The following is a 27,790-nucleotide window of genomic DNA, read 5'->3' on the forward strand; positions in this document are numbered from 1 at the left end:
AAACAAGGGTTCAGATAGAGTGCAAGTACTTCAAACACATACACCAGCACTTTTGAAAGTTGATGCCATGTATCCTGATATATTTAATGTATGATAGTGTTGCCATCTTACCACATCACTAAAAATAAAATACTGCTGTTGGTAGAGTTGGGTATTTGTTGCCACCTCAGATTAACAAATGTCATTCATAGCAGTGAAATTAGCCTGAACTTCATATACCTGACAGGGAAAAAAAAAAGATACATGGAAAAAGTACCTGTCTTAATCTTGTAGAGGTGTTTCTGGCAAGAAATTCTATCACCAGTGTGTCAGTACTGAGGCTATCAGAGTAACCTGCAATGATCCAGAGCAGCAACACTTAGAAAAATACTAATACAGGCTGATCTAATTTCAAAATTTAGGAACATTGACAGTGTGCAGATTCTTCTCAAACCACCATGTTTAGTGTATCCCAAACTTTTGTTCTCGTTGCTCCATCCTTCCTGTTAAACAAGAGTTAAAACATAAGCTCCTCTCTAGAGCTGGGTGTTCCCAGGGAGACATATGGACTTTGTGCTCAACACAGTGACTGCAGGCTGGGAGGGCTCTGTGCAGAGCAAACATACCTGCTCTGGCCTTACCTCTAAGTCATCTTAGGATACCAGGGGCCTCTTGGAGCAACAGAGCCTGAGTAATTTGTGTTTGAGGGTGGGGACAATGAAAAAAAATTGCAAACCAACCAAACAACAACAAACCTCCACGCACACCAGCTTTCACAGCTGGCCTGGTCATTTCAGCTGGGGAAGAGTCTTCCTGTTTCTACACTACCACAGTGATAATACAGAGTCAAAACAGCAGCAGTTACATTGCTGCTTGCCAGCTATTTTTACTGAAGTTACTTTCTTACCTTTTTCCCCTCATGCTTTGATCTGGTACATACAGTCACAGATTAGTCTGGTACTTTGTACTCATATTTAACAGGCACATTTAGAGGGGCAGAGGATTGCATTAATGAAAGCCTTGGAGCTAACCTATGCTGTCCATTGGTGACTTTTTAGGAGCATAAATTAAGTCACTTTTGCAGGGATGAGCAGAGTGAATGGAAAAAGGAAACAAGCTGAGTGATTCCCAAACTTACACAAAGTCTGTATCCAAGCAATTAAACAATATTTAACTACCATTACAGCATATGTTGTCTTAGTCTTGTGTAGGAATTGCCACAGGGCTATAATAATACAAATGTTTTTAGGCAGTTTTCATGGGATGAGAAGAAATTATGGCACCAGGTTTGGTGGTGATTTCTATTTGTAGTACAAGAAACAAGTGTGTGCTACAATTTAATCAAAATTCCATGTATATCCCAGCAAACTGGGTTCACCAGCTTTAAATTCTAGCATGGCTGTGGCTTAATGCTCAAACTCACCTGCACCAGTTTAAAAGAAGTCACTATTGGAAGAAGATCAAAAGGATGCAATTCCAAAGTAAACGGAGAAGGTACGTGGAGCACAGTGCTAACAAATGGATTTACCCAAAGCTCTCGGCTTCAGCAGGAATCTGACTCTGCAGGATACCTGATCTGCTGCCGAGCAACCGTCCTGGGTGTTGCTCTTGTCAGTGTGCTCCACCTGGGTGTGAATCTTTCCATACTTAGACTCTTAATAGATGGGGCATTATTTATCAATGAATTTTGAGGTCAATTGTCCAATATTTTCTCTCTGTTGCCATTTCAAGAGGGTTTCGATTCCTCCTAGACTCAAACCCCAAAGGAACAACACGCAGCAAGTCAGATACTGATACAATCTATTTTACTGGAAACCAGTAGGGGAAGATCAGGCCCAGGGAGTGCCCTGGGGCGCTGCCTCACTCACAAATACTCCGAGACAGGGACAATCTCCAGGCTGGCGTTGGCAGCGCCTGGGGCCACAGCAGCACAGCGCGGGGTCCAGTAGCGATGCCTCTCCAGCCCGTGGGATTGCTCTGCCAGGAAAATCTCCCCATCCACCTCGTAGGGAGCCACGTCTGTGCAGCCCAGCTCCAGGCGACCCGACTCGATCAACAACGAGAATGCCTGGAATGAATGAAAGCAGGGATATGACATGTGGGACTTCCTTTGGACTGCGGTGAAGGCTCTGCAAGATAACACGTGGCACTTAGTCCCTCCACTGTGCAGATCTCCAGGGAGTTTAATTCCAAATCATGTAAAAAAAGACCAATTTAATCAGGTGTCTTGTTCACTAATTGCTGGAGTCTTCCCAACAATTTAAAACAAACAAACCCCAACCTTCTCAGGTGAGTTCAGAACCAAACACTTACTGCACAGGTGTTCTTATCAAATGTGTTCCCCCAGATGTAAATATGGGAAAGACTCATGTTGGATTGTATTGCCTGTGAAAGAGCTACAAGTCCTTCTCCAGTTATCCTGTTGCTTACAACGGACAACCTAGAAGGCAGAGAAAAGAGTTACACAACTGTGTGCCAAACCATAGAATTCTCATCTCTTAGTCAAAAATAAGAGTTTAACTATGATTTACACTTATCATTATCTATATAAATATGTACTGAACTTTTTTTATTAATAATACATGTTTTCATTTGTATCAATGGGAGTTCTAGAATAAAATCCTTTTCATGTTGCAAAGGCAGTTGGACTATGGGCTTGTTCTATTTCTAAGGCATTTCCACGGCTCCTGCAGCCAGTTGTTCACTATTGAGTTCATCAGTGTCAGTGACTTTGCTACATGGTGGCCAGGTCTCATCTCTAGTCTGCTTTGAAGCCCAAGCCTTGGCATTTATCCAGGCTAAGCTTTGATCTTTGTGGAGTGGCAGTTATTTTTATATTAGTGAACCTGGAAGGCTTTCAGAGGCACCTCGAAGCCGCCACCTCCTCAGTCTGCTACTTAAAACTAATGGCTTCAGGTAACACCTTTGATCAGCTTTTACATCCTGCCGGCGGGGGTTTAACGCGGCTGCAAAAGACACCCTGATGGAGAGATTACAGCTCTTCTGGGTTCACCCGGAAGCGAACTTAAACAGAGGATTTTCTTAAGTGTTGAAGATCAGAACCAACAAATATAGTGCCTTATCCCAGTGTGGAATCTGATTAGCTCAAAATTCTGAAGACCTGCAGCTCTTGTTTTTGTTTGTGCACCGCAGGGACCTGCACTTTAGAGATGCAGAAAGAACAGATCAATTGTCTTCCCCCTCACCCTCTTCGAGTGACTGTGGAAGCTGTGAGAGCTCTGAGCAGACCTCAGACTCACATCCAGCAGCCCAGGATGTCTCAAAGGTCTTGGGGCATCTCATGAGATGATGATGATCATCATCACAGCAGACACTTATGCTTAGCAAAGAAATCCCACCCAATCTCTCACTCGTATTTTCCCCGAGAAGAAAAAATTGACCAAAACATTTGGAACATCCTGACTTTCCTATTTTGATCAACATCAAGGCACAGAGCTTTGATGCCATTTCAGCCACTGCAAAGTGCAAGTTTCTTACACCTGCAGTCTCTGAGAAGCTGTGCAAATACTTACGCCCGCAGAGTCCTGTTCTCAGAAGCCAAGGCCTCACTCAGGTAAATGGCTCCCACATCTTCGATTCTGTTTGCACTAAGATCCAGGATTTCCAGGGTTTTGTTCTTTTTCAGGAGTTCTCCCAAAAATTTTACACCATCACGGGCTATGTTATTACTGAAAGAGAGATGCATATTTTAAATTGGTTTTTTTAAGGCACTAAGAAAACTAATTTCTAATATTAGTGAGGGGCTGTGTCACATTTAATCACTCTCACCAGCTAAGGTCAAGGTATCTCAGGCTGGAGTTTTCATACAGAGCCTCACACAGTCGCTCTACACCAAAATTTTTCATTTTATGCTTGCCCAAGTGTAGTTCCACAAGAGAAGTGTTATTGCTCAACATCCAAGCTATACGGACTGTGGTCTCTTCCTAAAAACATACACTCAGTTTGACAAAGCTGGACTTCAGGAGATATAGTTTTGCTTCAGCAAAAGGGAGACACACTAGTAACTGCAAGATCTAGTCAACAGAAATGTTCTATTTTGTATTCTCCAATACCAACCCCTCTCCATTAGCCCATTATTTAACAAATGTACCAACAAAGAAATTTTTAAAAATTTAACCTTCTAGTTAAACAGGGGCAGTTGGTAACTGCACAAAACTTGTCACAGAAAAATAATATTCCTGCAACAGTTTGCTCCAGTTTGAAAGGAATTCCAGAGAGCTGTGTAGTTCAGATGTCCCTAAATACACCAGTAGTGACTTGACTCAGGCTCTTCTCTCTGAGCTGACTCCACAGTCACTCACATACCTGATGGTTGGATAGCAAAGGACGATTTAGGTTTATTGCTTTGAGTGATTTGTTCTGAGCCAGGGCTATGGCTATGGCAATCAGACACTGCATGCCCTGGCAATGAAAACAAATAAACTCTTTAGAGAAACCTGTTCGGTGTATAGATTAAGCTACCAAATTACCATTATTATTATTTCTTCCTTCATGTTCTCTGGAGGGATGGGATTACAGTAGGCAATTGCTTACAGACATATAATAGATTTTCAGATAATACCGATGCCAACTGCCTATGGAATAGCAGAGTGAAATTAGACTAAGTAGTACATATGACTTGGCAACTCAGAAAATAAAAAGCAAGAATAATGGATCTCAAAGACACTTGTCCATTCAATTGATCCTATATTTTGATTTTCCTGAATTATGAGACAAAATCAGCTTATGTATGTTCCCCTAACATTTATCCACTAGGTAAATTCATATTTAGTATGAATCAGGCAAATTTAGATTTTTTTTTTTAATTTCCTTCTAATTTGCCCTCTATTTTATGTTTATGCTACTTTTCAATTAGGCTGGTCTGTACCCGGAGCCACTTCATTTTAAACCAACTCTCTATCAACTCCCCACCAAGCACACACATACTAAGCTTTTGAATAAATCCTACAACTGCCTACACTTTCCTTGTTCATGTATTCATAACACCTTCACACTTTCTGAGGGGTATTCCCCCTTCTGGCTTAGAAGCAATTCCTGAATTTCCAGGAGAAAAATGTAGGCTTTTAAAAGCAATTCACAACCTCCTGAGTCTCCCTGTGCACTGTGTAAAAAGTCTAAGTGCCCAGCTCTAGGAGGAACCACGTTGTCCAAGAGTAAATTGGGTGCTTTTTGATTCAGTTCAGGACTTCTGTGCTTATATCCTGTGGGGGTCAAGCTCTGAGAGGAGCAGCAGAGCTGTGGCATGGGTGACTTTCAGGTGTTACAGCACTGCACACTTCAGAAGGAAAAGATTCTCCAGGGAATGAGAAGTCCATTCTTCAACATGAATTGTACAGGACTTAGCTCAACAGAAATGAACAGGAGAAAAAGACCTCAGAAAATGTGCAAGCCAAGCACTTGAATTCCTAGAGAGACACAGTGGCTCTAAAATATCCCCAGTTCTGACTTCACAGGTGCTTTATGCAATGTGTCTTTCCAAGCACACAGTGCAATGTTATATATTTTGTTACCTCTGGCTGTCACAAAATCAATGACAGCAGATGGCATTTCCCCCTAATTAAGTGCTGCAGGACCCTTGTAATACCCTTGAAAGACTTATATCTTATTGCTGGTAATTTTACTGGGTTACTCACCACATCACAGTCTCCAAGATCCAACTTCTCTAAGGTTGAGTTAACTTTTAGCATTGACGAAAAGAACATCCCACCTTGGTTTCCTATTTTGTTTCCAGTCATTCTCAGGTGCACAAGACTTTCATTCCCCTAGACAAAATTAAAAAACAAAAAAATTCCTTTAAGATGGCCTGAAAAACAACACTGTGCTTTTTTGTGTGTGTGAATCCTGCTGGTTGTCACACAGAGACAAAACAACCTTCCAGAAGAATCGTATCTAAGTGATAACACTGGCTCAGCACTTGGCTCAGGCTTCCCTCAGTGGCATCAAACAAATGAGAGTCTGCAAGCACAACTCCAGGATCTGAAAACTTCTGTTTCTTCCAAGTTCATGAATTTCATCACACTCATGAAAACAATACAGGCAAATATTTCTGCCTAAATTGGCATCTGAGATGCAAATTGCACCAAACTGCATCTGGTAAGCTTTGTATGAGACCAGCATTGTACATCTACTGCACAGCCTTAGTGTTTTGGAGGCCTGTCAGATTTAGTTGAAATCAGTTCAGGGTTCAAAGACTGTGAAGGAGGAAGAAAGAGCTCATGTGAGTCTCCCTTCACAAACACAACAAATCTTACACACAAGCCTCACTTCCTTGGGAAACCGCATTAAAAATAACAAACGGTTTTGTGGTGCTGCTGCAAGGCAAAGTTTTGAAAACATGTCTCAGACATCTTGAATCAAAACAAATATTGATGTCAAAGTACAGGCAAATTTAATGCAATTTTGAGGGGAAAAAAGATAAAAAACAATGCCATTATATATCCTGTAGCATAGCATTTTTCACACAGAAAAATCCAGCTGTGATAGTTGTGCTTTTTATAGACAATTACGTGTTTTTATAGATAATGAAGTGTTAATGGCAGCACAGTGCAACTTTCTCTTGTGTGAAATCTGATTTCTGAAGTGTGCCTTGGGAAAACAGGCAATCCCTGTGACACAGCAACATGCTGAATGGAGCAAAGACAGAGGCCCCTTTCAGCCTGCTCTGATGTTGGCAGGACAGCCAGTACTGGTCATCAAAAGCAAAAATATCAAAGGAGATGCCATTGTGTAAATCTCCCAGGCAAATACTCACATGCAGTGCTCCTGCTATCAGCTCTGCCCCACTTGTGCCAATGTCATTGAACATCAGGTTCAGGTACCGCAGAGTGGAGCTTTCCTTGGGAACAAACAAAGCAGGAACAATGAGAGTTTTTTTTTCCAAAAGCACACCTGTATTTTCCAAAAAGGAGATACACATACAAAACTCTGCTCTTTGCTGCATTCCAGGCAGTTCATGACTTGGAGAAGTAGTTAAAGAATGCCAAATTATGTCAGATAATGAGGGCAAGGCATAAAACCTGTCGTGGGGAGGGTCCTCAGAGAGCCTCAGAAATCACCCAGCTCAGCATGACCAATCAAGGCAGGTGGTCAAGCTCAGATGCACAAACTCAGGCATTTTGTGAACTTAATAGTGCCCCTCAAACTCTAGGAACACAGGCACAGGGTGACAACTCACTGTTTTCCACCTGTATCCCAGTGCTTACAGTGACAAAAAGGCTGCATTAAAATACCCTATGTTTAGGCCTATAAAGAACCGAACAAAGATTATAAAATAGCTGAAACAAAGGCCCTGGCCCACTTGACACAACCATTATCCCCTTTGCTGAATTGAACTGTAAGCCTAAAAGCCTCATAGTTTATTCCATCATTCTTTTCTCAGGACACCCCAGCCAAATATCCAATGGCCTTCTACCAGAAATTACAAATCTCCACAGAGAATACAGTCTGAGGTTCTAGTAGGATGGATTGGCATGCAATAGTCAAAACTGTTGGAATTTTGCCAAACCAGCTCATTCTTGTTCCCAATACACCACATATAAATACTACTATAGAGAAATAAATTACAAGTTGCTGAAAGATAAACATCTCTTGGCACCTGGAGGAATGCTGCCATGGTCTTTGCTCCAGCATCAGTCAATACATTATAGGCAAGATCCAAACCTGAAAAAGATGAAGAATGAGGAATGTGACAGATGCACATCTACACTGAACTGCTCTCTGAACAAAAAGAAACAAAAGTGAGCTAAGGCTGAAATCAAGACTGATCATGTTTTCTTATATTATCTCAGCAATGTCAAACACAGAAGGAAAACCTTACCTGTGACAAAGGCAGCTTGGCCTAAGACAGACACAAGAACTCCAAGATCATCATCTGTAACTCTTGGCACAGGCACCAGATGATTATTTCCAGCTAATTTTAATGTGATTCCTTTTGTACTTCTGCAGTAACATAAAAATATAAGCACATGGGGAGAAGTAAAATGATAGAGAGAAATGAATTCTCTCTCCAGGTAAGAGGTGTGCCCGTGGCTTCCCTCACTTGCACAGGGTTATCTGCTGCCACCACCTTTGGTGACACCATGACAGAGAATGAGACTGAAGCTGTAGCTCAGCACTGTCCTTTTTTGAAGGCACTGCTCAGCTGCAAGACCATGCTTGCACAGAAAGTAGGAATAAGCAAGATGGAGAGAAAGCAGATGGAAATAAATATTATCTCAGAGGTTACCTCATCATCTTCTTTTTACTTGCTCCCTTTCTTTTATTTACTTTATTGTGCCCTCAGGATCAAAACCCAACACAAACCATTTCATCTTCTCAGTTTTTTCCCCCTAAAGGATGATTAACTTTGACCCTAACACCATCCATGAGAGGAAGCAGTACCTAGCCCTTAATGAGAGAGAATTTGGGTAGTTAATAGCTTGGCAGGATTCAGAGAGAGCTCAGAGAAGCGTGACCAGCTGGAAGGCAACTGGATGCAGCTGAGGGTTTTTAAACAGGAGTGAGACACAAAGAAGGGAGTTTGGATGACTAGACACTGGGTTTGGCTTCTTTAAGGGACACAAAGGCACCATCCTGTACATTTTTCACTTTTTTTGATTTCACTGCTTGTAAAGCTGCCCAGAAAGGATATATAGCTACAAACTTCTGCCAAGATGATGTCAAGATGAGTCAAACCAGAAATTCAGCAGTAAATGTTAAATTTGATTTGTGTTTAAGCCTGAAACTGCATGAACTTTCTCATTTTTCAATTCTTCATCCTGCTACCCTGTTTAAGGCTTTCAGAAGCATCTGAAACACACCATTTGTTATTTCCTTACATTTCATCATTTTTATCAGCCTCCTGAAGCACACGAGCAATGAAGGGGTTTTCAGGCTGGCTCAGATTTTGACAGGCCTGCACATAGTGTGGGTGAAGATCTGGACGAACCGACATGACCTGCTGGAAAACAAAACCAAATGTTACTGCATGGTTGTGGCAGCCTAGCAACAGCACCAGGAGGGATCTGCATAACAGTGCAAATGGGCTTGGTCTGGAAAGGGTTACAACTCGTGGTCTGGAGTAACAGAGACAGGAAAGCGTGAGGAAAACGGTGGGTGTGCTTCTGATGTGCTGTAGTTGGTTAGAGCACGGTGCTAATAATACCGAAGCGGGCCGTTCACTTGAGAGTTGAGCTTGATGAGCCTTGTGGGTCCTTTCCAGCTCGCAATATTCTGTAATAAACTCAGAGATAAGAGGATCTGAGCTAGCAGAGAAGTGATCCCTGCGGCAGCTGAGCCCCGCAGGCCTTACCTGAGCGATGAGCACCTCTCCCCTGTCCCCAGCTCAGCCTGCGGTGAGCGGCCCGCGGTCAGTCCGGTAACCGGGCTGCTGAGCTGGGCTCGGGAACGGAGCCCGTGCCCTAGGAGGGTGTCCTGGAGCCTGTGCCCAATGAGGGAGCAGGCGGGGGTTGCCCGGAGCCCCCGGTGTCCCCTGTGAGCCCCCCGGTGGTGCGCAGACCCTGCGGACCAGGCGGAGCAGGGCAGAGCAGGTTCCTCACGGCACCCGCGCAGCACGGACTTGGTCTGCCCACGGTCTCCGAGGAGCCTTTGCAAAACTGTCCATGGTTACACGGATCAGCTGCTCCTTCAAAGGTCCCTGTGCTGGCCTCTCCAGCAAATAAATCCCTCTGGTGATTTCATCACTGCCCTCCTAGGTAGGAGGGGGTGAGCTCCCTTTTCCTGCACTGCAGCACTGCCAGGAGCTGGCTGTGCTGCCTCTGTCTCGTAATCTCTTGCACAAACTTCCCCAGGTTTGAAGAATCTCCCTGACACGAGAGCACTCAGACTGTCCGGACAGCCTGGAGGAAATCCCAGCTCTGCTGCTGGCCATCCCTTCCCGTGTTTGTGAGAGGAACACCCAGCAAACACTGTACCTGGGTCCTCCACCAGGTTAATCAGTGTCAAGATACCAGATCTGAGTGAAAAATGCTTTGATGCTATTCCTAAAGGAATATGCACTATGGAAAATGTGCACCTATTTGCTCCTTTGTTTTAATTTTTTATTTTATTGATACCTCCCTTTTGCACAATCTAAGTTCTTCATTAGGACCAAGTGCCGCTTTTCCCTACCACAGGGAGAAGGGACATTCCACTGGGACACACCCGAGCCTGGGCTCCTCATTATCGCTGGCATCTCAGTATTCAGGCAGGGAGAGAAAAGCAAGAATGTGGAAACACTGACCTTTGTGTTGAATCATAAAGATGGAATCCTGACTGGAGAGACTGCTGCAGTTTTTGGCTTTTTGTTTTTTTCTGTGTACAGCGGAAAATAAGTGCTGCATTTGCATAGAATCAATATGTCACAAAGTTAGCGAAGGGCAATTTAAAAATGGATGTGATATTGTTAATGTCTTTAACTGCATTAACAATTGCTGTTCATTTGATAATGAACAATTATGCACCCTTGGGCTGGCAAGCATAACAGTATTCATATGCATCCTCATTTTAGGGCTGAGAATACACCTTCATTTTTATGTACTGCAGTGCTTTTTTTCCAAGGATTTTTTCACTGGTGAGGTTTTCTTCTTGAAGGTTACATTTACAGAAGTAGCAATTTATGCAAAAGACTCACTTTCAGATTTCATTAATTTAAATTGCTCTCCCCTGCACTGTGCATACAAAGGAAATGAAGAAGCAGACTAATGTTTCTGCGAAGAAGTAAAATTAAACCCAAAAGAAATCTTTCCAGCACAAGAAACAACATAGATGTCTTTGCCAAAATTTCCACCATACTGTGAGGTATAATGTGACATTAATGAGGAGAATATTCTGGGTTCATCTATCAACACTAATGCAGCTCCATGGAATTTTCTTAGGAGATTTCTTCCCTAAGCACAAAATCCCAAAAATTACTATTTAATTGACATAATATATCTTTTTAATGACTTTGTCTAGATACCTGCGGAGGTGAAGGAACTGAAAATTTTAAATGCCTTAGCCTGGCTGAAGATCAATTCAGTATCTTTCCAAAGGGGATCTTTGTCCTGGAATCATTAGAAAGATGATAGCTGGGACAAGATAAAGGAATTAAATGTCTGCCAGAAGACATAAGCAAATTGCAGGCAGGAGCAACAGAAGGGGGAAGATCTCAGTCTGCTGCAACATGGAAATTCCATGGACTTCAGCTGTTTCCAAATGCAGGACTGAAGAGATTCTTAATCTCTGTAGATACAAGGTGCAGCATCAGGCCAGAGCTGTCAGAATAGGAATAATATCAAAGCTCAGTGTTTAAAACTCATATTGGCTCTCTGCATTTAGTAATGATCCCAACAATATCACAGTTTGTAAACCTTACTTATGCACTTTACCTCCAGAAATGATCAGTACTTTGCTTGGAAACATGGATTAGGATTCCAGACAGTCAGGACACACAAACTTCTACCAGGACCTGCATTACCATCCTGTCTTACAGAGGTAAAAAAACCTGTTTTCAAAGTATCTCCATACTTTTGCAAAACTGTTCACTGATGTTTTGACAATCTGAAGTTACAGCACTTTGAATGACTGCAAGCTGTCACATCCTTAGTGGTACAGCTCATCTCTGAGATGGCTTGGTGACAGTTTGTGATGTATCTGTGTATGACAGGCTTATTTGAAAGCCACCCCCTGCAGTGGGTCTGCAGGATGCAATTTCTGCCATGGTTCTGCCATGTTCTGACACATCACTACACCTTTGTTATTCAAAAGAACCATGACAAACATGATATTATTCTAATTCTTGCATGCCAGTTTATATGCAACCATCTTTTTCCACAGCACTTGACAGGCAGACAGCTGTTTGTCCTAGACACACAATGTCCTTGTCTAGTTTTTATTCTGTATTGCTCAATTACCCCTTAAGCCCCTCAGAGTTTTATTTGCAGCATACATAGAACACAGAGCTGGACTGGGGCCAGCCACTCTGCAGGTTCAAAATGCAGAGTGAGTGAGAGCAGAACCCTATATTTAGTTTAACTGGCTGGTCAGAACTGCAGTCCTGCTCTCCCTCCCCTTGTGTGGCTCCAGGGAAGGCAGTGCATCCTGAAGGAGGTGGTGAAGGCAGGGTTTCTGAGATTAGCTCTTCTCAGAGTTCCATCTCCAGGTAGTGCTCTCTGAATCTGCATCCAGGGTATGGAACTCATTTCTGTTTGGCTCTTGATTGATACTGAAATCTCATTAATATGCTTGTTGGCAGGAGAGAGCTGGGACTGCAGGAAAGTGGGACGGCTCTGTTCTGATTTTCCATTTCACTGAGTAACTGAGGTTGTTTTGATTGTTTGGAAATGTCTAGTGAAAATTTTTCACCCAAAGTGAAGGCAGAGAGAAGGATGAATCAGAAATTACCAAGGAGGAAATCACTGGAAGAGAGATTTCTGGGCAGACTGGCAGATTGACAGGACATTTTGTCAAGGTGATAAAAGGAACAAAAGCTTTTTAGTGGCACAATAGGCGTGACAGAATCATAAGAGGGCAAAGAACTCAGCAGGAGGATCAGGAGCAGGAATTTGCCAGCAGTGGGTCTGTACTGTGCTCTGGAGCTGAGAATGAGGAATGAAAGAATGAGGAATTTCAGCTATGAAAGAACAAGAAACCCCAACACTGAAGTCCAGTCCAGTCAGGAAGATTTCAACAGAATCTGGACACCAAAGATGAACTAGAGAGAGAGAAGTTCAAGTGGGAAAGGATTAATTCACAGAAATTCTCTCAGAACACATAAAGGATCCATTTCCCAGTTGGATCAAAGGCAGATTTGAGGAGGAAAGTCACTCAAAGACAAGTGATAAAGAGAACAGGTTGGTGTGCTGCTATAAAACAGACATGATGGTATTTCCCCTTCAGAACAACTGTCCTGGCTTAAGTCACTGCTTGGAAATCTCTTTTGTCAGCCCTGTATGAAACGGGGGCTCTTGGCTTCATTTCAGAGGTTCAGGATCTCTGTAGGAAATAACTGATCCCACAGGGCAACAATTCCATGCTGTTCCTGAGCAAGAGACTCCAGTTCAACTCACATTTCTCAGAGCTAGGGGAGCCAAGTGCACTTTTCAAGTGGAACTGAAAGTGGAACCAGGAAGTCCAGGGTGACTCTTGAATGAAATCATGGATTAAATGATCAATAGGTATCAGCACAGCATGGTCAGCTGCTGGTTATAGCCCTGAACACGCAAAAGCTGATGTTGGAAAGGTCACATGGACTGAAAGCTGAATATTGATCAGCATCTGTAGGGAAGAACTTGCTGAGGGGGCCCTTAGCAAGTTAGGAAAATGCCACAGAATGATCCTGATATGCCTCTCCTCCAGGCGATTGCTGCAGCCTGTAGAGATGCTCAGAGCTAATTGAGCAGTACTTTATCCCTCAAGCTGCCTCAGGATTTCTCTAAGACTCCTCACTCAGTGGGCAGATCTAATATCTTTACTTCCTAAAATACCTTACCAATGAATAATCCCACTGCAGTCCTGGAGCTCACGTGTGGGTTAACATGCTCCATGACACAAGTGACTATGCCAGAATTCAACACTTATGGATTGTTCTGTATCCAAAATTCTTGTTAAGCTAGCAGGACACATCTCAGATTTAATGTACTACAGCTTCTTCCTTGACTCTGAGACTTGCAAAGACACCAATCATCTCTTACCTTGATTTTATACTGATTCTCTACACAAGACTCATCTACACTGTGAGATGGCATCAAGGGCCAGAGCAGAGGCAAACAAGCTCCTTCTGCATTCTTCTTATTGGAGAATCTATAAAGTAGAGTTGTTGAGATGGCATCCAAATCTCACAATTATATAGATTTAATTTATTCACAAAGAGGAAAAAGTTTTGGAGGAGAAGAAAACAAAATTTAAAATGTGGAGGTTTCAAGTATTTTCACATTAGAGACATTTTCTAAGGCCACATTCACCCTGCCCACCCACCTGCATTAACACACCCCTCAGCCCTTCCCTTGCCTTCCCTGCCAAACCTGCAGTGTGTCCCTCTGAGCTCAGCACTGCTCTTTGGGCAGTGGCAATTGCAGTATTCACAACATGAAGTTTGAGTAGTGTAAGCATTGCCCAGAGAATCTGGAAGAATATGTTATTAATGGGATGATCTATGGTGCAGAAGGTTAAGTAACAGTTTTCTATAATTGTGAAACTGTTTGAGGAGATTATCAAAAACTGCAGTCTTCTATGTCAGCGACATGTAAAGCTTGGTTCATGTGCTGCTCCCAAAAGGCCTTCCAGACACCTCCAACCTTCATCAACAGTCAAAACGAATGTTTCTATTGTTGTCTTGATTAAAGCCTTCCATTTGCTTCCTCTGGGATGCTGAAAGGACCCATCTTTGCATGCCCAGCTCTGCCAAGGCTGGCAGCTGTGTCAGTGCTGCCAACAACTCCCTGAACCACAGCCCACAGTCCCTGCAGGATGATGGTGGGAGGCTCACATCCAGCTCGGAGAGTTCCTTGAATGCTCCTAAACCTTGGCAGAAAACAGCCCAACCTTCATCAGAGATGTTGTTATTATAACTCAAATCCAGCTTCTGCAATCTGGCTAAATGGCCATCCTGCCTCAGGGATGCTGCAAGAGATGACAGACATAAACACAACTAATAAATCCTGGCAACTGCTTTGAAAGCTTTTCAAAAAGGAGAGTAGTATTTTAATACCTCATTTCAGCAGCCAAACAACAAAGTTTAAGTCCCCAGCAACATAAAACCACTTGCTGCTGATCTCAGAAAGAGAGTTTTATCACAGCCAAAGGAATGTACAACACTGCACAGGCTGTTCAAAAGGAACAAAGTATTCAGTTTAAAGTGTATGGCAACCTGAAAACCTTGGAGCAGTTGGAAGAAGGTTATATCAAGTGCCAACTGTGGGCAGAAAGGTTTTACAGGCAGATTTAGAAAGAGGAAAGCAAAACTAGGTGAGGCTCCATGACTACAACTGCCATCTCTCACTGTGGGAGGGACTAATATATCTTAAAGGGATCCTTAAAATATGATTGGCAAAGGAGACACCCATCAAGGGTGATGGTTTTTAAGGTCAAAAATATTCAGGCTTCACCTCACCAGATTTCACATTCCAGGACCTTTTTAACTGTCACACAGCTATTGCCAGTCTCAGACACTCACACCCCTGAGTCAGACCCACAGAATCATAAGGATGAGTATAAAATAAGCAGGTTTTCTAAAGGATCCTAGAATTAATTCCTTTATCAGGTCCCTGTTTTCAAGTATTTCTTAGCAGCTGCTAAGAGGTGGGTGAAAATACTTGTTTTAATTCTGCCCCAGTAGTCTGACTCCACAAACCCACCTAAGGATTGGAAGTTAGTAGTGCCTGTATTACTGGCTGTCAGCACAGACATTTTCCCTGAAACACTGAGCCCTGAAACACAGTCTGAGAAAAATAAAACACCTCAGAGGCAGCTTTAAATATTTGATATAAAAAACATATGCAAACCCTACATTTTCTAAATGATGCTTTTTTAAATTAACACATAAAAGTGCTTAAAGATTCTTTGCATTTTAGCCTTTTCAGCTTTTCCACTGAGCATATCCAGGACACACAGAAAAATGAAAGCCCTTTCTGGGAAAAATACGCCTGTATTTTCCATGTTTTCATTTGATTTATGCAAAAACGTGCTCAGCCCATGGAACAAGCCCCTTCTGAATTGTGGTCTAAATGCCCTGGCTCCTTGAGTGCTAGTAAATACCACGTTATACGTACTTAGAAGTGCCAAATCTTCAGCCACCAAGTTACAGCTGCTCAGTCTTAACACTTGAATCTCCGTTGCAAGCTTTAGTGCTCCCAAAAGCAGCTTTAGGTTCCCACCAACGCACTTATTCCAAGAAAGGTCTAATATCTCCAGTTCAGGAAGGTGAAGGGCAGCTTCAGCTGAAAAGATTAAGACCAGCAACTTCTGCTTACTAAGAGAAAACAACATGGCCTCAACAGACACCTCACCTGCAATTCACCCATAAGTAGAATCCTAACAGGCTGACTATTTGTGCTTAGAATGAATTCTTTTATCCTAATAAAAGTCAGACAAAAGAAAATAGGAAAGGTCTGCCTATAGAATCTATCAGGACTCTATGGAGAGGTTTTTTGTCTTTCTAGTCATATTATTGGCTTGGCCTTGCTGCACTGAATTAATTTAATTTTACAGCTTGCTTTTAAACCATTTTATATCCAATTTAAAGAGAGCAATTATTTTGCTGTGAACTTGCTATTTAAGGTGAAATGCTCTGTATCTTTTGCCAACTCTGATTTTCATGGTGTCACTCTTACATAATTGTAGCGATATAATACTTTTTCTGCAGGGACCTCTGACCAGTTTAGCTTGCTACTGCTTCTGCTGGAGGCAGTGAGGTCTTACTCCTGGTTTAGTGTCACTAGTAAACTGTACAAAATACAGTTTGCATCATACACAGTAACTGAGAGATCCCTCTGTACTAAGATTTGATGTGCCATATGGAACACCTATCAAAGGCCACTAATCCATAGAGATTTGCAATAAGTAGGCAAAAGAGGCTGAATTTACATATCCTGTGTTAGATTGGACTTTTCTTCATGGCTGTGCGATATCTTTTCCACCACTACAGTAATTTCCTCCATTGCCCTCTGCTGAACTCTACCCCAGAAATTTTCTACTGAAATTTTCACCTGCAGTGAGGTAAAAAACCCTCAAAAATCAAAACTTTACCCCACTGAGTGAAGTGTTACATTCAGGCTATGATTACAGCATAACATAAAACCATGGTTTTCTTTTGCCCCCAAAATTAAGGAGTATATAAAAGCTCACTATCAAAGGACTAAGAGAGCTTTATCCCCTCAGGTAGAGTAGGGGAAGACATAAAATTAATTCCCTCACAACCTGGTCCCACAAAGCACTGGTTTTATCTCGGGCTTTTTCACTTGGGACCTGAAGTATAATGAAACAATGATCCTTGGAGTTCAGCCAAAGAAGAGTTAAATGCTTTGTCCTATAGGGATACACAGAGAATAGACACACTTTAAAGAAATATTCCTACCTAGTGATGAAAGCGACTCTTCACCTAAGCCACAGTTGCTGATGGTCACAGATCTCAGTTTTGGTAAAAACCTGAGCCTGCCCAGAAGGGGATCAGATGAGAGTCCTACATTTTTATTCGAGGATATATTCAGCTCCTGAAGACTGGAGAGTAAAGGTATCACCTGGGCTATGGAAACATGAAATATTTATTAGACAGTCACTGATCCATAACAAATGTGTAATTGTATATTTGCCTGACATAATTTCTTTTCTTTAAAAATCAATCCAACAGTCAAGGCCAAGCTTTTACACTCCAATTCATGGTGAGTAATGTTTTAGACCATAAATAGCCTTGTCATTTTCACTAAAACTGTTTCAGAAATTAAGTATTCCATACTGTGTGGAAGGTTGTCAGAACCTGGCTTCCTGCAAGTTTTCTAGGTGAAGTAGGGAATTTCCAAATGTCTCCATCGCTAACTGAAACTTCTTTGTCTTAATGTTATTATTCTCTATTATTCAATAAATTGAAAGTCAATCATGATTGATATTACTAATAATGAATATTTCCTAAAGCTTCATCGTCATCATCAGGTCTTCAAATTATCTTTGTCATGGAAAATAGGATGTGGGCAATATAGGCTTTGACTCATGGGGGTTTTTTGTTGTTGTTAAGAGTAAAGACAAATGTCAAAAAGTTATGATAAAAGAAAGAGAAAAATAAGAGAAAAATAATTTGTCTCACAGATTGATTGGGAAATACCCTTTCCTCACTAGTAGTGTTTATAGTTGCATCAATTCAACCTAGAGAAAGCACACGGAAGCAGCAATACAAGATCCCATAAAATCACTCTGTACTTGGTGTGCAGCTCACCAAGAGAGTTTTAGGCATTCATTTTTCCCTGCACATACACACCTAGGATTCATCCAACTTCTACCACTGGGGAACTCTCCCTGGATATTTCCTAAATTACTGATCATCAAAAAAAGCAGTGCTTGGTGGCAGGTCTCATATTTCAGTTGTGGGTCTGAATCATGGCAGATTCAGATCCTTAGCACCACATGGGATCAGACACTCTGACATTTCCTTTGGTTCAGCAAAAAACCCATTCCACATTGATCAAGAAAGCTCTCTCCCACACTGCACTTTCAGAGCTGCCTAAAGAAAAAAGTACTGAGATCAGCTATTCTGCCCAGCAGAATCTTTTATGTCTTTGAGATTTTCAGAAGGTAAAAATGAGATCCTTAATGGATTTCTTCAACACGTCCTTACACAGAACAGTCATGTCCTCTTCTGTGACACAGCACTGGTGAAGATCAAGGACTTCCAGATTTTTCAAGCTGGCCAAATGAGCTGTTGAGTCTTTAAAGCCACCACCAATCTCTCTGTTGCACGAGATGTCTAACTTCCTTAGCTCTGCAAGGTGCTGAAAAGCAGTGTCTGAAATGGAAAAGGGAACAAGCTGGTCACTGGCTGCCACACCAGCCCAGGTCAGGGCTTTGGCATCTATTTACTTTAACGTCAAAGTTTGCACAAGGTATTGCAGGCAAAGCTCCTGGGCTAAGCTCTAGTGTATAATCACAGCAGACACACAGTAATACAGCAAAGCCTCCCCATCCATGCAGCTCTGTTCTTCTCTGGGAGAGCAGGTGAAGGTGAGGCCAGCTCATCCCCCAGATCCAGTCAATCTTCAGCCTCTTGCAGAAATTACTGCTGGATGTGCTAATTAATGCCAGTTGTTTTGCCACATCCACTAGGGAGAGACACAGATAACGAGCCCATTGCACATGGCTTCACTGGACACTCTTTAAGTGATAATGGTGAATTTGGATTTCCTTTGGAGAGTAGGATTATCCTGTTAAAAGTTAGCTGGCCTGTCTTTGTCCTTGTCTGTGTTCTGTCTGGGACAAGAGGAAGCACATCCAGGGAACCCCTCATCAGCCCTGAGATGTGTCTCAGATAAATGTGTGGAGGGTGACTCTCCCCATTGACTTTCACAAGCTTGAGCTCAGGGCAGAGAAATTCGGCTCCTGCTGAAAGGCCCTGTAGTCTTTTATCAATCCTCAAACAGCAAATAATGATTGCCCATTAATACTGCCAAACCACCAGCAAAATCCCACCTCATTGCCTTTCTTAAATGGTTTTCAGATGTACAATTTATTCAGAATGAAAGTCTTTCTGAACATAAAGTCTAACCTAAGCCCTGGAGGCTGTCTTGCTTTAATCCACACATGTGCAAGTTTAACTCTTTCAAGCCTGGCACATGTTTCAGATCCTGAGCAATGAGCTTCATGCTGCAGCCAATGCTTTTGTTGATAGAGACATCTAATACTTCGAGGTTTGGGATCACATTTAGAATTTCAGCTGGGAAAAAAAAGGGAAGAAAAGAAAACCAGAATTGGTAATTGTTTGGAATACATACAGATGAACTCTAAAAAACTACAGCACCATGATAAACAGGAAGAAGTGGCCTGGGTTTGCCTGTAAGTGTGGTTTAGACTTGCTAAGTTCCTGTTCTGCCTAAACAACACAGCAAAATAAAGATTTGATAGGAGTCAAAAAAATCTGTGAAAAACATTTATAAAAATAAAAGTGAAAAAATACAAGGGCCGTTGGATAAATACAGGGGAATTAAAAGCAGAAATACAAAGAGAAAGAAATTTTTCTAATGAAAATATATAGAAATATGTGTTATATATGGGACTCCTCCAGCAGTGGAGATGAGAGCTCAGGGGCTTCTCTTTACAGAGAAAACACCTTTTAAAACACACAATGAGATAAAAAGACCACACAGGATTAAGCTGCTATGGTGAGAGGACAGAGGGGAGGGGTGGTCAGTGGTTGCCAACTCAGCCCAAATTCCCAATCCTCAGACCTTCTTTCCAATCCCACTGCTGACTATGTATTTAGCTGCTTAATTTTAAGCAATCAGTGTTGGGAATTCTGGCACACTTTTTTGCTCAAGGTCTCAAAGCATCCAGAAACCCTGGACCAGTGAGGCAGCCAGACTGTGGTTTAGATCTTCTCAATCCTCCCTCATATGATTAGAGAGAACAACTTTCTTCTTTGTTCTTTGGAATAAAGTGCATTAAATCCCCACATCATAAATACTGTTATAACGCAGAGCTTGAAGTAAATTAACTTTTCACTAATATTGAGCTCAATACAATCATCATCAAAGTCAAACATGTTCCATTTTTGTGAAGCCAGCCTCAGTCCAGCTTGATGGACACACATACCAAGAGATTCTCCATCCTTTGCCGTCAGGTTACAGTCTGTCATTTTCAGACATTTTAATTTGCATCCTTTCTGGAGTTTTTTTGTCAGCAGTGATAATTTTCCACCTATGTTACTGTTCCATGATAAATCCAGTTCTTCAAGCTGAGAAACAATTTCAAATGCCTCTCCTGTAACAAAAGCCTATGATGATTCATTCTATGTATCAATTTCAACAAAAATACAGAAATACAGGTTTGGAATATATTAAAGAGGAAGGTTAGCTACTTAATTCCCAAATTACTTTATCTTGAATGTCTTGCCAAGAAAATTGTTAGCTGAATGAATTATTGCTTCTGCAGCAATGTTGTATAAAATCTCACATTGTCTAAGGAGCAATATAGATCACAAGTCATTGTCACAGTGCACACAAACCTGACATTTATTCAGGTTCCCAAATTCTCATCAGGCTGTTTGGCCTCTGCTGGGACCCAGAAAGTCCAGTCTAGAGGGAAATCAATACAAGTGACAAGTCTGAATTTACTGTCCTGTAGAGTTCTGCTCTGTTTTATTTGGCAAACTTCCAACATCCTCTGTACTGTGTCCACAGGTCATTTTGAAGGGAATGAAAGAAGTCCTCTCACAACTATTTCTGAAATGGGAAAGTTTCATTTCTGACAGGAATTTCTGACTCACTTCATAAGAAACCAAGATGAGCATTGTTTTGACTCAAACTAACTTTCCCATGATTTCAAGGCAGACAGAACTGATTTTTATTGCAGAAAATTTAGCCTTGTCCAGGCTTGATGCACCTGCCAATCTGTGTTAGTGCTTCTTTGAATTACTAACATCCCACTGTAAAATTCAGCTTCCTAACTTCCTTTGTAGAGGAGGGAGGCAGAGCATATTTGCATAACTCATTCCCAAGAAAGACCAATTAATCAGACCATATGCAAATGAAATTTCAAAGTGTCACACACAATTTTTTGATTTAAAGTATAATAATTAAGAATTGTATTTTAATAGCAACATCCTTTCCTATCTGTATGGTTTGCATAATTAATTTTTCACAAAAGATTTGTAATATAAAAATAATTATTTCTGTAAGTGACTATCCAGGTTTAAGAGGAAAGGACACATCTTGATTGTTATATTTGCATTTATTTTAAATTATTGCCTCAGTGTTGAATACTGAGCAATGTTCTACAGTTGAGAAGTGCAGCATAGCCTCCTTCTATTTGACATGAGGACTATAGAATTCCAGACACATTTTCCTCCCAGAAGATAAATAAAGGAATATAACTCCAGGAATGGTTTCCTATCACTTCTCACAGTCAAGCTCTAAGCAATCACATAGAATAGGTTGATATTATGGTTATATTTGAGACATTGATTTCTAAGCAGGATGTGCTGAGTCCACAAGAGGCCACAATTCTGCAGAGAGATGTGGACAAGGTCACACAGCCAGGATTGGCCTAAATACACAGTTGTTTTCAAAATCACAGGCAAAATCAATGCAAACTGGCTGCTGCTATTCCACACATCAAGGGCATCACATTTTGACTGGAAATTCAAGTCCTATGATCAATTTTGTGTCTGTTCTAGCAAAAGCTAAACTGAACTGGGAAGGAAACAGCACTGAAGAATCTGGCAGAATAAATAAATTGGAAAATAACTCAAAAGAAAAAAAACAAAAAAACAACCAAAACTCAAAAAATATGAAAAAGGGTTTGAAAAAGAATGAAATAATTTTTTTTAAAAAAGTTAGAAAATTAAATACAGATTTTATACTCATCAGAAACAGAGGAGTTATTTTCACCAGCTTTTGTAGAGATGCATAGTTCCTCCTCAAGAGATAGTATGACTCACTTTTGATCTACCACCACATATGTCATTTTATTTCTGAACCTTTCCTGGAAAAGGCTTGGATATCAATGACACAAACCCCACCTTTATAACTCAGACTCATTTTAGAACTTACAAAGTAAGTAGTAACTTTTATAATTTATAATTTATATAAATATAAAAATTTATATAAATTTTATATTTATATAATTTATATTTATATAATTTATATTTATATTATAGAAAACTTTTATAATTTATAATTTATATAAATATATAAATAATTTAATTTATAATTGATTGTGTTTGCTGTTCTTTTAAATACAAACCATAGAACCACCCCAGAGTAAACTCCAGGCCCAGAGGTGACTCAGTGCCATAGCCTGAGTGTGTCACACCACCTTTAAAACCTTCACATCTCATGCTTTGCAGAAAGCAGGGTGCAGGCAGTCCAAGGAAAGAGGTAAGCAGAGGAATAAGCTTCTCCCAGACTTGAAAAGACACTAAGTCATAGAGCTCTGAGGCAGCACTTCTGGTTTGAATTCTGCACCCAAAAGACCATTGGGGTTTTTATGATGAGCACTCACCTGTCCTGCAGCTTGGACACCTAAGCTGACCCTATTATGACTGAGTCTTCTTCTAGCCAAAAAATTACTGATCCAAATTGAAAATATTCTTTCTTCAAATAGGACTGAATTATGTTCCCTTCTGAGTGTGAAATCTTCAGACCCTGAGGATGAACTCTGCAGAGCTACCTAAAGGTATAAGGTCACCCATAAGCCCAAGTTTCTACTGTTTCACAGCAGGAGTTTACTTTGCCCAGTGTGGAAGCAGCAGGAGTAGGATGTAGGAAGAGATGAGATGGATTACATTAGCCCCAAGCTGTCTGGAAGTAAATGTAAATGAAATCCTGTACCTAAGGAGATGACATCCTCAGCTGTCAGCCTGCAGTTGTTAAGTCGAAGGACTTTTAACAAGTTCACATGATGAAGATGGACAGTGAGAGTTTTCAAAGTTCCACCAACACAACCATTCCAGGACAGGGTGAGCTCTTCCAGCTCTGGGAGAAATGGCAGTAAAGAAGCTGTAAGGAAAAAAAAGAAAAAGCTTTTCTGTTTGCATGTTTCTGCATACATTTTAATATTACGATGTTTTCTACAACCAACAGAGAATTATAAAACCATGACAGTTTGTACCTCTGTTTTCTTATCTGTGGCTAGAGTGTAAGGACATTCATCTGCTTCACAGACCTGCATGGCTTTTATATTTAGATATATTACATAATTTATATAATTTATTAATTAATATTTCTCAGGGATGTGGGACCATTAGATGAAATGTTAATATGGCCTGTATAAAAGAAAGGGAAAAGTGGAGAGGGAATAACTGAAAAGGCAAATAAAAAATTAAAGAAATGTAAGAAGTTGAATAAAATGTGCATTTACCTAGCTCTGTTACATCTGCTACACTTAGTGCACAATTATTTAGATCCAGATTCTTGCTGTTGGGTTTCTTTCCCAGTTTCTCCATGAACTGGTTAAATCTCTGCTCACCAGATGGTGACTCTGCTTCAGAAGTGAGATGTGAAAGTCCATCTGAGCAACAAAGAGATAGGGCTCTAGTTACCTCTGCTACTAACACAGGGTGTAAAACCTGCCTAGTCTGCCAGGTGAAGACTTGAGGGAATGAATTAAATCTGTCCCTAAACCAGGTTCTATTTTTCATTCATGGGGACCAACAACCTGACTGATAAGATCACTATAGATCAAATCCCTACAAAACTCCTGCTGCATTTTCATACATCTGTGTAAGGCAGTTCCTGCTTTTCTGGGCTTTGCAAAGCAAAAAATTACAGAAAATAGCAATCCCACTCTCATTGTTTCCCCAAACTGACCCAAACCCCTTAGGATAAAGGATGGGATTCTAAGCCTCACCTTCCAGCTCCTTTTGAAAAATAGCTCCATTTTCTCTGGAGTGGCTGTAAAGAGTATTCTTGTGTGTGCAAAATAACATACATGATGGATTCCCATTCCCTTCCCTTACCCAGTGTCAAGTGGTAGAAGACATCTGCTCCTGTTGTCCTCAGACTGCTTTAGCAGGAGAGCAGGACAGAGAGCCATCTTAAATACAGCAAGCCAAGCCATTGCTCAAAGCTTGCCTCTGAAACCAAGTAAGCTCTGCAACTAATGAGCTAACTTCAGCACCGACTCACATTGCAGAGCAAGAGAGAAATCACCCAAAAGCTTTATCCTGCCTCAGCAACATGGATCTAACTCCTTGCTTGGCACCTATCAAATAAGAGGGAACATCCTTGATAATATTCCAATCAGAAGCAAATCCTGGCTGGAGGATAAACTCTAGGCAACAAATACAGGATTTTGGCTAGCAAGAAAACAGCTGGTTCTCTATTAAATTAAAATATATACACATACATATGTGTTTAACTATTGTACCAGCATTACCTTCTACAGAGAGATCTTGCTTTTCACTCTGATCATCAGCTCCAGAGTTGTTTATTTCTGTTTTTTCAATTTCCCTTCTGTCCTTGCCTTCAGATTTCCCAAAGTCAAAGCCCTTGAAGAATTGTTTGATGGCTGAAGGCTCCTCTCTTTTTTTTTCAGGAGCATGCTTCTTTCCTTGGAACTGTTTTATAACAAAGTCAAATGGGGAACTCTTTGGGTTGTCCTCTTCATGCCCATCCTGGCAGTTCTTCAGGTCATCTTTCAGGGGATAAGCAGACAGAAATCAGCTTTAATAATGTTTATTCTTGCTTACCTTTTTTCACAATGGCAGATGCACTGACAATTTGCCACCGTTGCCTCCATCTAACCATTTATCACAGAGATGATACAAGTGTTCAAGAGCAGAACATTTACAATTACACAAAGCTGAGGCATTGTTTAAATTACAAAGCTGAGGCATTGTTTAAAACGCCTGGCTCTTAATATGCTGTCCCAGCTGTATTTCTTAGAAATGCAAAAATAATACAAACCAAGGTACCTAGATGTACATGCACAGTTACTGAGCTGTAGAACAATCCTGCTTTCTGTGGCTGAGATTTCCTGCTGTAGAGGTATTATTTTAAACAAAGAACATACCTGTGTTTTCCATTGGTACACCTGAGAATCTCTCACGCTTTGCAGTTTTCACAGCACTTTCAGGGCTTGCAGTGAGTCATGACATGCAAAGAAAACCTCACTTCTTTCCTTAATGGGAACTTGCCCTGTAGTTTTCTCTCACAAGTTTCTGTCTTCATCAGTTTGACAGCAGCAGCTTTGCACAAGTGGTTTTTGGGCTCTTTCCTGATGCCTCTATTCCTCTATACTCAATGCCAAAGTCAGTCTGCCGTTCCGGGGGTTGAAAAGTCCACTTAAATGCTCCGATCATGTCCCAGCTTGGATCACTCTCAAGGCAGAAATCAGGAAGTGGCAGTACAGCCTTTGATACTGCTCACAAACAACTGCATGTCCCTGAGACAGCTGTTGTTAGAAGAGGCTGACTCACCGGAGAGATCAGATTACAAGACTACCTGAAGAAAAGCTCTTTGTTTTCCCACCCGTTTTGTCCATACTGATCAGCAATAGTGCTGGAGGCTGAGCAGAGCCCTGCTGCCAGCAGGATGTTGCACAGTTCAGTAAGAAAAATACAGATACAGAGGACTAGGACACTCCTGATCATTTTAGGGTAACAGGAGACACGAGGAGAGGTCACAATCATCTTGTGGGCAACACCATGATACAACATTACAATGCAATCATTGGACACACCGTATATATACCTCAAACTACAGTACTCCATATTTTTGTCTGTCTGCCCTAAAGTCTGATTTGCACAATGCTGAATGCCACCATTTCTGCCTTAATTATACCCATGGCCATTTATGCTGCATCTCTTTAGCATTGATAATCTTTTCAGTCTATGAGGTTTTCCCTTTTGTAGGCTAAACCAGTCAAACTCTTCTTGTCTCCCTGTCATGTGACAAACGCTCTATTTCCCTTATCATTTCCTGCTCACCTTTGTCTGCACCTGGTGCAATATAATTTAGACTTCCTTAAATACAAGGGACCATCCCCAGGCATGTATACACTGAAGACATGTGCAAACTGGAGTAATTTTGGTGAGGAATGATGAAGCTGGTAAACAAACCAAACAATTCCTTTGCAAGCAGGTGAGCAGACACCAGCCCAAGGACAGGCTTAACTCGGAGTGAAAACAGACAAATTATTCAGACCGGGTGGAATGAGGCACAGAGTGCTGCAAGGAGTCAACAGGGTAAGATTAAGAAAATAAAAACTTAAAATTAACTTCAGAAAAATCCTCTTGCCCATGAGAAGTACCATGCTGGGAAATATTTACAGCATGTAGAAATACACAAAACCACTGTGATCAACCATCTTTCTCTATGGAAAGCAGGGCACACGTCTATTCCCAAATAGAAATTATGTCCAAGTTGGCTTTAGGATTTTCTGACACCAGGAGTGGCTGTCCTGTCCCAGTTTCTGAAATTAGCATCTTACTACAGACCTGTATCCACATCAGGAATTTGTGCTAATTCACTTCATGCATCCAGGCATCTCAGCTATGTAGATGATGGAAAATCCCAGCCTTTATGTTGGTAAAGACCCGAATTTGACAGATTTTTGCTTGTGCTTAACAACAGAGTGACCAGGAATGAAGCAGAGACAAAGCAACTTGTGTTTGTGAACATGTCCCAGGCTCTCCTAGCCCAAGATTTCTCAATGCCCACTGCAGTTCAGTAAGAACATGGAATGGGAATATTTGATAATCTCTGTCCTGTGAATCTGGGGAAATCCTTAAGCATGTTAAGCATCAGTTACAGTGGTTAGGTTGGGTTAACTCACATGCTCTGATATCAGTATTTCAGGTGATGTGCTGCCCATTCAGAAATTCTTTCACCACTTGAAGCTGTTGAATGACAGTGACAATACCCCACAGCACCATGACAGCATCCCTGTAATCCAGTGAGAAGGGAAACATAGTTCCACAGTGACCTGGCCTCCTCTTCCTAAAAAGCAAACCTTCACCTTTTTCCCCATCAGCTATGAAGGAAGTGGGGACAACAGGGTTGTCCCTCCAACAAGGCAGGATAACAAGAGTGAGGTGGCTGCACTGGGCTGAAAACATTTGGAGCACCTTGCAATAGGCTCAGGCTGTGCTGTGAACATGTCATATATCATGACAGCCAAGCCCAGCCAGGCCCCATTCTGCTCTGTCCATCTCCTCTCTGCCACTCCTCTGTCCTGCTCCTGCCTGGCAGAGCCCTGTGTCTGCTTCCTGCAGCATGTCATAGACAGCACAGGGCAGGCTTATCTTTTGCAGTTTAAAAATAATAGACGCCTTCTCCTTTCTATCCAGTTAAATGGCCTGTGACCATCTGCCAAGTGCTCAATGTCACACTTGTTTATATCTGCTCTTCCCTCTGTCTAGACCTGGGGCAAGGTTAGGAACAGAACCAATTTTGGAACAAAATAGTTTAAGTTGCATCCCACACAGCATCCATCAGGGAGAGATTAATGTGGATTTTTGTACTTTGCCTCATTGTGACTCCTTAATCCGGCATATATTCCAGAGAAATAATGCCATTAGAGGATTAGTGCCACAAGTTCATTTGAAAAAAAGGATTTGCAAACACTGAAATCCTATATTCTATGTGCTTAATCACTGAGTATCATTTTGGGGATTTCCTCTCCCTTTAGTAGT

The 27,790-nt window shown here is 41.4% G+C and overlaps 2 protein-coding genes across 8 annotated transcripts; both read right to left on the reverse strand.

The window, feature by feature from the left end:
* Positions 1-1,762: 1,762 nt before the first annotated feature.
* LRRC34 (leucine rich repeat containing 34) lies at positions 1,763-13,734 on the reverse strand. 3 transcript variants are annotated; one of them, XM_085068992.1, is made up of 11 exons: positions 13,650-13,734; positions 8,817-8,938; positions 7,817-7,938; positions 7,595-7,659; positions 6,752-6,835; positions 5,634-5,762; positions 4,306-4,401; positions 3,769-3,923; positions 3,513-3,668; positions 2,293-2,419; positions 1,763-2,047 (listed from the first exon to the last, which is right to left on the reverse strand). In XM_085068992.1, the coding sequence occupies exons 1-11, from the start codon at positions 13,701-13,703 to the stop codon at positions 1,844-1,846; spliced, it is 1,314 nt and encodes a 437-aa protein (XP_084925118.1). In that variant the 5' UTR covers positions 13,704-13,734; the 3' UTR covers positions 1,763-1,843. The 3 variants fall into 3 exon arrangements, with proteins under 3 accessions (XP_084925118.1, XP_084925120.1, XP_084925119.1); XM_085068994.1 differs by lacking the exon at positions 13,650-13,734 and adding an exon at positions 9,290-13,633 and having other exon boundaries at positions 8,817-8,935; XM_085068993.1 differs by lacking the exon at positions 13,650-13,734 and adding an exon at positions 9,290-13,633.
* Positions 13,735-13,799: 65 nt separating this feature from the next.
* LRRC31 (leucine rich repeat containing 31) lies at positions 13,800-26,866 on the reverse strand. Of its 5 annotated transcripts, XM_085068986.1 has the most exons (10): positions 25,168-26,863; positions 24,532-24,789; positions 23,515-23,664; positions 22,986-23,153; positions 20,248-20,415; positions 19,205-19,372; positions 18,281-18,448; positions 17,030-17,197; positions 15,726-15,893; positions 13,800-14,577 (listed from the first exon to the last, which is right to left on the reverse strand). In XM_085068986.1, the coding sequence occupies exons 1-10, from the start codon at positions 25,178-25,180 to the stop codon at positions 14,258-14,260; spliced, it is 1,749 nt and encodes a 582-aa protein (XP_084925112.1). In that variant the 5' UTR covers positions 25,181-26,863; the 3' UTR covers positions 13,800-14,257. The 5 variants fall into 5 exon arrangements, with proteins under 5 accessions (XP_084925112.1, XP_084925115.1, XP_084925113.1 ...); XM_085068989.1 differs by lacking the exon at positions 19,205-19,372 and having other exon boundaries at positions 25,168-26,866; XM_085068987.1 differs by lacking the exon at positions 20,248-20,415 and having other exon boundaries at positions 25,168-26,865.
* Positions 26,867-27,790: the final 924 nt, after the last annotated feature.

This window comes from Lichenostomus cassidix, chromosome 9, assembly GCF_008360975.1.
Source record: "Lichenostomus cassidix isolate B80296 chromosome 9, HeHo_3.0, whole genome shotgun sequence".
In the NCBI taxonomy this organism is placed as follows: domain Eukaryota; kingdom Metazoa; phylum Chordata; class Aves; order Passeriformes; family Meliphagidae; genus Lichenostomus; species Lichenostomus cassidix.